At 37.0% G+C, this 10,754-nt stretch overlaps 2 protein-coding genes across 2 annotated transcripts; both read right to left on the reverse strand.

Annotated features, from left to right (window-relative positions):
* Positions 1 to 2,018: 2,018 nt before the first annotated feature.
* Positions 2,019 to 3,790, reverse strand: czib (CXXC motif containing zinc binding protein). Its single transcript, XM_087811150.1, has 8 exons — positions 3,764 to 3,790; positions 3,598 to 3,681; positions 3,419 to 3,475; positions 3,269 to 3,350; positions 3,173 to 3,204; positions 2,581 to 2,658; positions 2,376 to 2,441; positions 2,019 to 2,283 (listed from the first exon to the last, which is right to left on the reverse strand). Exons 1-8 carry the CDS (start codon positions 3,767 to 3,769, stop codon positions 2,206 to 2,208), a joined length of 483 nt encoding a protein of 160 aa, XP_087667276.1. The 5' UTR covers positions 3,770 to 3,790; the 3' UTR covers positions 2,019 to 2,205.
* A 429-nt stretch (positions 3,791 to 4,219) lies between these two features.
* Positions 4,220 to 9,554, reverse strand: uck2b (uridine-cytidine kinase 2b). The gene is made up of 7 exons (XM_087811435.1): positions 9,444 to 9,554; positions 7,573 to 7,732; positions 6,396 to 6,492; positions 6,129 to 6,271; positions 5,545 to 5,642; positions 5,426 to 5,474; positions 4,220 to 5,360 (listed from the first exon to the last, which is right to left on the reverse strand). The coding sequence occupies exons 1-7, from the start codon at positions 9,546 to 9,548 to the stop codon at positions 5,224 to 5,226; spliced, it is 789 nt and encodes a 262-aa protein (XP_087667561.1). The 5' UTR covers positions 9,549 to 9,554; the 3' UTR covers positions 4,220 to 5,223.
* Between the last annotated feature and the right edge of the window lie 1,200 nt (positions 9,555 to 10,754).

Consider the following 10,754-nt stretch of genomic DNA (forward strand, 5'->3'; position numbering starts at 1 on the left):
TGAATACGGTTTATCTTCATTCAACACAAATTCTAATGACGCTCAGTAACGATCAGACAAAGCGATGATGATGTGAAGTTACTGATGAACAGTTTTATTCTCGTTAAACTTCATCTGAAGATGTTTTAAAATTCAAATAATCCACTGCTCGCCTCTGTAAATGCAGTATTCTTGTTAATAACCGTGCGTGTAAAATATAAACATTTACAATAGTGTGATTCATGTCAGACATGTTTAAAATGAACACATATAAACTGTTAGTTTGAATTCATGTTTGAATACATATAGTTAATTATTTTTTAAAAATGTTTTTATACTATAAATACATTTAAAAACATAATAACTATATGTATTACTGTGTTAGAGTGTCATTTTGTGTCATTTTAGTTGGTGGTGTGCCCCAGGATTTTGTAAATGTAAAAAATGTGCCGCAGCTCAAAAAAGGTTGAAAATCCCTGGTCTAATGAATATGAATACACATGGAGGCTACATGTGTGTCACCCACTAGGGTTTATTCTCTGCAGAAGGCTTTGTTTTTTATATTTACGACTTTCATTTAGTCAGATTTTCCTTATAATTTTTCCTGCTACTGTAGTATACGTTTGTTTCAAGAGGATCCGTGAATATTGTTGTTGAAAGTCCGTTCTACCTTCTGTGATCCTCTTCCTTTGATACAGCCTTAGTCGATTTCTTGCCAAAGTTCAATTTCTGTAGATGATCAACAATTTAGCTCAGTCAAATACGTGATTTTAGGTCAAGGTCATTAAAGTGTGCCGTTTAATCGACTTTGTGTACAATTAATGTGACAATACCTTTTTTTTTTTTAAACTGGAAATTCTCTCGTAAATAATTGAGTTAAATACAAATAAATCTAGAAAACTAGAAGTGAATAATTAATTCAATGTTGGGACACCTTACAAGTTATTAAATGCTTGTACACAACAAAGAATTACATTTTTCATAGGCTTAACTGGTCGGTCGTAAGCGTTAGTTACATATGTGGATATCACAGACTATAAGATTAATAATATGTTTCTCGTTTTGATCCTTGTTGATTCTGATTTGTTTTATACTGCATGTTTTTTATCAGCTGTTGATTCAAGACAATGTACTGGAATTATGGGCTTGTGTTCATTATTTAATAAACATGATGACTCACTTCTAATTGGTTCAACTCTACAAGAGTCGCAGAAGTTATTTTTCTGCAGCCTGACATGATAATGGTTAATTCTGACGGGACATCGGTCGATAAAAATCTAAGTGGAACTTTATCTTTCCGTTTCTTAAAACTTTTTCACCAGAGCATGTGTGAACTTATTATAAACAGCATTTAAAATGAACAAATAAGAAATAATTCAGTTTAAACAAGTGAAGAAAAACACATATTCCAATCGTATATGAGTAAAAAACATGTGGATCAGTCTGAAGCTAACAAATAGTTTGAGAGGTTAGTTATCAGTTAAGTTAGTTATTAGTTAAGGTCAGTCAGAGGCAGATGTTTGTCAGCATATGTTATACAATATAACAAGTAAGTGAGTAAGTAATTTATATTTATAGAGCGCTTTTCCAGACCAGGGTCACAAAGCACTTAAACAATCAGAACAATACTCAATAAAATATATACTTCAAGATCAAGATAACACTGAGAATAACACAGGAGTACCAGAAAATCAGGGAAAAGCCTGAACGAATAAAAATGTCTTATTGAAGGAGTCAGTAGATCCATCAAACTCAGAGAGAGGAAGATCGTGCCTAAGCTTGGGGGGAAAGGGCTGGAAGGATTTCTCTCCTCTGGTCCAGAAGCATGTTCAGGTACCATCAGTAGATTCTGATCCACAGACCTCAGAGCCCGAGCTGGGGTGTAAGGCTGGATCAGATCACTGATGGAAGGAGAAGCTTGACCATGAATAGATCTGAAATTTAGAACCAGAATTTATACAAGATAACATGTTGAGCAGATTATGCATAAAGGAATGTAAATTTTAATTTGTTACCATGCAAAGAAAACCAACTTGTTTTTACTTATTTATTGCAACACAATTAAAACATCCATCTGGCTCACAGATGGTCATCAATTCAATGTTTTTAGATCCTCCACTCACTGCAATCCAAACCACGGAAGCACACTTGTTGCCAAGCAACAGATCAGGAAAAGGTACCCAGCCCTATTGTTCGTCTCTTTCTGCCGCCTTCTTGTTGACATGATCAGCATTTGATAAACTGGTGCGTCACTTCATATATTCCAACTGACTCGCTGACCTTCTCATCGTAGTCTGTCCAGTCCTGAAATATATGAAACCAAAGTGGCACATTTATTGAATCAAAGTATTTTTTTATACTTTGTATTTTGACCTCAGTGTTCCAGAGGGACTTACTTTCTCCTGCAGGTTTATTTCTCCAAATCGGGTTCCAGATTCTGCTCCTTGTGCAGCGAAACCAGCCTGAGTGGGTTTATAAAGTAAGTAAGTAAGTAAGTAATTAGTACAAGACCAATCTAATATTTTCATGAAGATGAGAGAGGATAATCATTTACTTCTAATAAATATATTAGATTATTAATAAATTAGCTTCAGTTCTCACCTGTGGTTGAAAGTCAATGGGTTCTAGGCCCCGGCATTCAAACTGCACCATCGTCTTGAACTTCTCGCTGTCATCAGCCTGCAACAAGGAAGAAATATGATTCATTTTGATAGACAAAAAAAAAAATAATAGCAGATATCAGTATACATTAGGATAATTCAGGTAAAGAAAAAAGTTAAATTGAACAAACTAGAATGTACATTTTCAAAAAAAATTCCAAAATTGGTCAGGTCTGCTTAAGGCTTAAAATAAGTCTTTATTTAACATTTAATTAAATAATGAAAAAAACAACAACTATATTTATATGGCAGTTTTAAATAATGTAAAATTATAATTAAGAAAAATACATCATTTAAAATGTATTCGTTACATCAGTCCTTTTTACTAGAGTAAGAAGGGTTTTGTTTTGCCAGCTGATAAATTACATTTTAAAATACTCTTGACAAAAAAGTTCCTCTGGTGACTTCTAAATATTTGACGGAGAACGTAAATACTCAACAAACAAAACGAAATAGAAAATAAAACAATTGTTTAAGTCATTATTGTGAACTGTCATCACCAGGTAATGATAATAAAAACACAAAATACTTACATTATAAGGTGTGATTGTGTCTCCCAATATATCTGTAATAAAATATATCGGGTGAGTGTTTGTACATTAAAATGAAAATAAAGTCACATTATGTACCGATGGAATTTTCTCGGGAACACAGTTTACACTTCTGCACCATGCTGGCACTTCCTCGTCCTCCTTTTAGTGGAACACTTTCCTGTGGATAAAAAAAACCCATAGTTTAGTGAAATATTCAATAAGAAAATTAAATTCTGTCAAACTCACCATCAGCGTCAAATACTGCCATTTATCTGGGATTTCACCGCAATTCCCACACTTTAGCTAAAATCACACAAAAAGAGAGTTTATTGGCAGTTAATGAAATAAACCTGCGATGTTGTCAAACACATAAAATATATGTTTATGTTGAGCAACTTAGCAAGTTAGCATCACAATACTCCTACCTTTAGAAACCATCGAAAGTCGTCGCCATCTGGTTTCAGGTCGGTGATGTTCTCCAGCGAGGCTTTAAGCTGTAGCCCAAACTTCTGCGATGAGAGAATTTAAACATTTTATTTTGTGATTTTTTTTTAGCTGCATGTTTACAGTTGGACATGCTGAGGCACATACCACCATCTTGGATCGCTGATGACGACACGTTAGTGATGCGTTCAATTCCCCGTCGAAAATTTCATTTTTATTGTGCATTAAAATAAAAGTGTCTTTTCGTATATATTTTTTATAATAAATGTAATTTCTACGTTTAGGAAAAAAATAAACGTCGGTTTTGCGATTAAGAAGCATCTTTCTCTTTATTTGATATTATTCCTTCTCATCCGGGGATTTTTCTGATTAATTTTAAGTTGTTTAAAGGACTTTGTCATTTCTAATTAAACTAAGTTTTTATATACAAAATTAATTTATAAAAGCGGATTGCCTTATAATTTAGTGTTGTACATTTCTAGCTACAAGGAAAATATAATCGGTTGTCTTGAAACGAGCTAAATCAAAAAAAGAAATGTTCAAAATTAACACATTTGAACCACTTTATTCTTTTTTATAATACAATAAATCAAACAAAGTAAATATTCAGCCACATCATTTTATTGATCTCTTCAAATCAATCAACATTACAAATATGTACAAACCTTTCAATCGCACTTTACAAATACAGTACTTCTTTTTGATTCAGCAGCATTTTATTGAGCTATACTCAAAATATAAAACATGTTTGTGTGTGTGTGTGGATACTGATCATGTTAACCTGAGTCAACCTAGCAAGAGTGGGTTGTTACTAGATAATGAATCATCATCATACTGCCGAGACATGTTTATTCATTTTAATCAACGATGAATCGACATGTGATCATGTCAAACACACCACTTAAAAACTCTGGTTTAAGATCCATTTACACAGATGAAAATAAGTTAAAAGTCCAAAGTCAGTTTGTCATTAGTGCGTGTGCAGGAGTTTTCATCTCAACATACCTTCGGAGAATTGGAGCAACAGGCATTTAAAAAATGTTGCAAGAGCCACAACATGAGGCTAAGGTCGGACAGAAATGTGCAGCTTTGCGTTATTGTTGGGCCATTGAACTGCACTCAGGTGAAACAAAGATGTCGTGCACAATGATGGATTGTGCTTCTTTATGACCATGGAACTCAAGACTGCTTGTACAAACAAAATAATAAAAATGTGTGAAACGAAGGATTGTCATTACAAGAAAAAAAAAAAAAAGCCTCAGTTTGTTGCAGATCGTTTTTTCCAAAGAATAACCTGAAATGTTGTCAGCTCTGCATTTATGACGAGTCAAGTTTCATCAGACGTTTACAGATAAAAATAAGAGTTTCGCCCTTTCATTTATTTTCAGCATGAACTTCCTGAATGTAGCAAAGCACATAAAAAAATACAGGGTCGGTCAGCCACGACTCTTCTGCAAAAAACTGCTAATTCATAATTACCATAAATGTAACTAATAAGAAGTAGTCTTCATTAAAGGCATTTTGATTTTTTTTTTTCCCCTCCCTCCCCTTCTTAAATACAGTGATGCCTACTGGCGTTATTTACACAGTTTTCCCCCCATCAGAAATCAATGAGGCCTGCTGCTGGACTCTGAAGGACGTCGCTGCCGTGGAGTACTGTGGCCGTTCGTGCAGCCGTTGTGACGCTTGTTGGCGCCACCATTTAGAATGTCTTGAATATGCTGCACTATCAAGTTGATGGCCACTGTAGAGACGCAGAGAGAAATATTGTTAAAACAACACACTTATCCAAGGAAGGACAGATCTTACCGAGGTTGTCTGCTCCTCTCGGAATAATCACGTCAGCATATTTCTTAGTCTGGAAAGAAAAATCGCACGTTGGAGTCAAAACGAGAGAGACTTAGAGGCGTGAACTTGAGTTGACTCACCGGTAAACAAAACTCTTCAAAGGCCGGCTTTACAAAAGTGATGTACTGAGTTAGGACTTGTTCAAGTTCTCGTCCACGTTCACCGATATCTCTGAGGACTGGAAACATTTAGGAATATTAGGATTTTGAGAAAAACATTTTTTTTAACGATACTATTGTCGATATTGTTGGCTTTCAAAACGTTATTTTGGTTTGTTTTAATTAAAATAATTTTGATTTATTTATTTACAATGAAGATGCTAATGTTCACAGCTTTTGGTAATTTTTGTGTTTCAATTTAACTTCCGGCCACTAGATGGCAGCAGCCCTTATGTCCCAAGTAGCTGAAAGAACAATGTAATCCAGGCAATGACTGAGGACGAGAGGATACAGTCGTCTGAAGCCGATTCTAAATTTGATGTTTGGGCAACATTTCGGTTTCAGGACAAATGGTAGTTAATACTTTGTCAATTACACATAAATGTGTTGTGTTTCCTACTTGTTCCTATAGTATCCGAATATATCATATAGCTGCCCATCTATCATAGCAAGTATTCCCAAATGAATATGGAACCTTATTATGGAAGCAGCTAACACAAACTCACCTCGACGTGAGAGCCTGGTGTCGGGGTCTGTGTCTACAAAAAGCTTCATCTGGAACAAGTCTCTGATGTCTTGTGAATAAAACATAAGGATTCCCTCGAACAGGACCACATCGGCCGGGTACACAGTAACTACCTCATCTTTCCTGGAGCACAAAAGAAAATACTTTGTTGCTGGTGCGCATTTAAATAAGAGGAAGGAGCAAATTGTGCGGCAACAATTTCAGTTAACGCAATTTAAAAAAAAAGATGACGGGGCAGCTGGCTCACCTGGAATGAGTAACAAAATCATAAACGGGGATCTGGACGGTCTCCCCTTGAAGAATCTGTCTGAGAGTCTTCATTATCAACTCGTTGTCGAAGGCATCTGAGGAGAGAAAGTGGGGATTTTAAGGAGGATGCCGCAGACACGTGTGGTCTGCACGTTGGGAACCAGCTTGTGTTCTGGTAACAGGTGTTGGCGCCGCGGAGCAGCTGCTGACTGCGTGGGTTGAGAACCAGCTGAGACAGGAAGTAAAAGGCACATGGCAGCGTGGAGTGCTCCAAAGAAGGATAGAATGTTCCTGGACTGTAGATCACATGTGTCTAAAGTGATTTCTAGCCCTCCAAGTAGGTCTTTGCGGCCCACCGGGTGGTTTTAAAATAGATTAATGTTCATTTAGTGACCAGTAAAGATGCCAATGCTTAGGATAAAGAACAGAGAATATTCACGTCAGCAATTCCACAGATACTTTCAATAAGGGTACATTTGATATTGGAGAAAATACATTTGATGAGGGTGTTTGGTAAAGGAGGGGAAATAACAGAATATTACCATATTTTCCAAACTATAAGGCAAACTTAAAATTTTAATTTTATCAAAAATCAACAGCGCACCTTACTTATGTCGTAGCATAACTCCGCTAGGCGTCGTAGCGTAACTCCGCTAGGCGACCTAGCGTAACTCAGCTAGGCGACCTTGCGTAACTCAGCTAGGCGACGTAGCGTAACTCAGCTAGGCGACGTAGCGTAACTCCGCTAGGCGACGTAGCGTAACTCAGCTAGGCGACGTAGCGTAACTCCGCTAGGCGACGTAGCGTAACTCCGCTAGGCGTCATAGCATTACTCCTTTTATGCGACGTGGCATAACTCCGCTAGGCGTGGTAGCATTACTCCTCTAGGCGTCGTAGCATAACTCCTCTATGCGACGTGGCATTACTCCGCTAGACGTCGTGGCATAACCCCGCTAGACGTGGCAGCATTACTCCGCTAGGCGTCGTAGCATTACTCCGCTAGGCATCATTGTATTACGTTAGGCGTCATTGTATTACTCCAAATAAAAGTGAGTTATGCCTTGGATGAGGCTGTTTACTATTCACTCTCCGCACATTAAAACATTCAACCAAATGACCTCGATCAGCGCATGTAATGTTGTACGATAAACCTCGTGTGATTGAGTTTGTCTCACCTGGATGATCAAAGTTGAATTGGCCCTTGGCTGCTTTAGCCTTCTGCTCCGGTGTGAGGACCCTGTAGAAGCTGTCCTGGCTGAGGATTGCAACTTGCCTCTGGTGATGGTCAATTTTGTTCTGCCCAAGCAGCTCCATGATCTTCTCGCACACCGATGACTGAGGGGAAAAGAGCAAGAGCAGCAATGACGTTCCTGCATGATGACGTGGGCTCGACAATGAGGCAACCGACCCATGAACACCACCGGTTCGCACCTGATGACCTGCATAGATAAGTGGATCGAGCGACTGCTGACGGGACATTTGACAACCGCATGCGGCTTTCAGCGAGTCCGGCTTGTAATCATCAATGACTAGTAACACAAAGAAAGGCTGACACTTGAACACAATCGTGTATAAATATTAACTTGCCGGCAAACATTCTGATGAAAATAACGCAGGTTGAATGTCTAAACTAGTTTGGACACGTTTCCCCTCACAGAACATTGGAAACGATCGTGTAAACATTTTTGTTTTACTAAAACTGTTGATGAAAGTACTTTGAAAAAGATCCACGTTGGTCAAGTGACAACTATTGGGACACGATTCAACACCTCCAATAACTTGATGATTTAATCTAAGATTTACGCGAACATACCACGTAATAGTTTGCACATGTATATTTTCACTTCTACCATCAGATAATTATTTGTTAATCTCAATTTTTAATGTGAATGTAACTAAAAAGTGTATTTTTGAATAGAAAAGAGCAAGTACGTTAATACCAAGAGGGAAATACGAAAATAAAAACGTTATTTGTGTAAATATTGTATTCTTTTAATATACATTTTAAAAAAAGTATGTGAAAATTAAGATTTTTTTTTTTAAGGGTCCTTATTCGAATGTTTAAGGATTTATTATTTTCAGGCCACATCGCCCATCCTTACATCGCTATTGTGAATCAACTGACGTCAACGGAAACATTTTATCTCCCGAGTGTCATAGCGCTCAATGGTGGGGTGACGTCACGGCGCACCGATCACGTCATATACGGTAATGTGGAGGCGCGCGCAGCGCAGGTAATCTCGCTCACATTGTTTGATAATAACTCTTATTATTATGTTATGATCTATTAACAGGCTTTTTTTCTCTTTTTTTTTTTTTACAGGGATTAAGCTGTCATTCAATTGTAAGACTGTAATGTCGTCCATTTATGATGGAAGGATATTAAAATAAAACGTAGCTCTTATTTTTAAATGTTAAAACCAGTGAGTAAATTGGATAATTCGATATTATATTCTGGTTTTAAAAGTTCTTGGTGGATTTTTTCCACGCGTTTTTTTTTTCTGTCAGACTTGTACAATGTAAGCTAGCTGTGTTTACGGTTTATCTCAGGTCAATACCCGACAAAAACGGGTGAAAACTAACACTCGCAGATGTCACGATCCTTGTCATTTTTGTGATAATCGTTTTCCTCTAAAACCAGAAAAAAAAAAACACTCGCTCGTCTTTGTTTACAAACAGTTAGCCTCGCCGGTGTTAGCTTTTGTCTGCAGCAGCAGCCGGCATCCTTCACATGTGATGGAATGTAGCATCGAAGCTAACCCTGCTAACACCGAGTCCACGTAGACAAAGGGAGGCCAGCGCGCGTCAGATATCGCTCAGTAAAAAAAAAAGAAAAAAGACGCAACTAGGATGAAACTCTAGGAAAATAAATGTTTAAAACAATCGCATCTTTTTCGCGAGCTTGACGACTGAGCCTTAGGCGCCAGCTGTCAATCAAACGAGCCGCGGCAGCCACGCGGTTCTCGACACACTCGCGCGCGCGCGCGTGGAAAAAAAAGTCCGTGGGACTTTCAGAAAAAAGCGGAAAAAAAACAACAACGTGTACCTTCCCGCTGGCCGTGCCCCCGGAGACCCCTATGAGGAAGGGCTGTCGAATAACGTCGCCGTTGTCGCCCCGGTCCCGCGGATGTGTCTCGCTGTCTCCGGCCATACTTGCAGTGAGACAGCCTGAGCTCGCGCTGGAAGATCAGCCGGGGATAAGCCCCGCCCACCGGCCTACACGCGTTACTTTTTTAAAACGCTTAAAAAAAAAATACAATCTGATCATTTAAGTCTATCGAGTATCCTGTGTCGATGTGTGTATTAATTATCAGAGAATTACGTCGTTAATAACGTTTTTTTCTAATGTAAAAATGAAGGCTTCTTAACATCCATGATTGACAGATGAACCAGTCAATGGGCGTGTTGGTCACGCCCCCTTATTTTGTAGGTCAGCACCAGCTGTAGCGTGGTTGAGCTATTTTTAATCCTAATTTCCTGATCGAGGTAAATCGACCGCAGTTACCTGTAAGTCAACTTGTATAGGGAAATTATTTTTTTCTTTAATACTCAATAAGACACTACATTTTCAATTAAAGAAAAAGCTTAAAAACATATATATTTTAGGTAAGGTAAGGTAAAAACTTTATTGATCCATCAGGAGGTCTCCTTCGGGAAATTGTTTTTTTTCCAATAGCCACAGAAAATACAGCAATTTAATCATTAAAAATAAAAAATAAAAAAATACAAATAAAATAAGAACTTTTAAGTTTTCAAGTTGTTTTCAATCAATCACATTAAATTTCCAAGTAATCTTGTTGGGTTTTTTTTTTTAAACATTTATGGGTATGAGATTTGTGTCTTCGTTATACGATCCTCAAATAATTGCTTCAATTCATTAAAGCATTTTTTTTGTATTTAAAATTTAAATTTGGTTATGAACGTCTTTATTTCTGTGTTTTTTTTAACTTATTGGAGTGGAAATATTTCCTTTAGTCCTTTTTACTTTTTAAATACTTTCTTTACATTTAAGTTAGTTTTACTTGAAAATATTTTTTGCGATTGAAGTAACTTGCTTTTAAATTGAATATATATATGGGAATGTATATTTTGATAAAACAATGAAGAAACAAATCTACCTCCATACATTCGTATGAATATATTTTGTAAAAAATACAATCATTGTTTTGATTTTTTTTTTTTTTACTAGTTTTCTGTTTTTGCACTAGCAATTATTTGAATGTAACATTCTCTTTTTTGCTAATATAAAATCAATTTTTTACCCACATTTTAATACATATTTTATTTTAATTGTCCCAAGCGTCGAAGGGACACCCTGTACTGGTCCGCATATAAATAACACAAGTACAGAACCATG

The sequence above is a fragment of the Callionymus lyra genome, chromosome 16, assembly GCF_982586985.1.
Source record: "Callionymus lyra chromosome 16, fCalLyr1.hap1.1, whole genome shotgun sequence".
Taxonomy (NCBI): domain Eukaryota; kingdom Metazoa; phylum Chordata; class Actinopteri; order Syngnathiformes; family Callionymidae; genus Callionymus; species Callionymus lyra.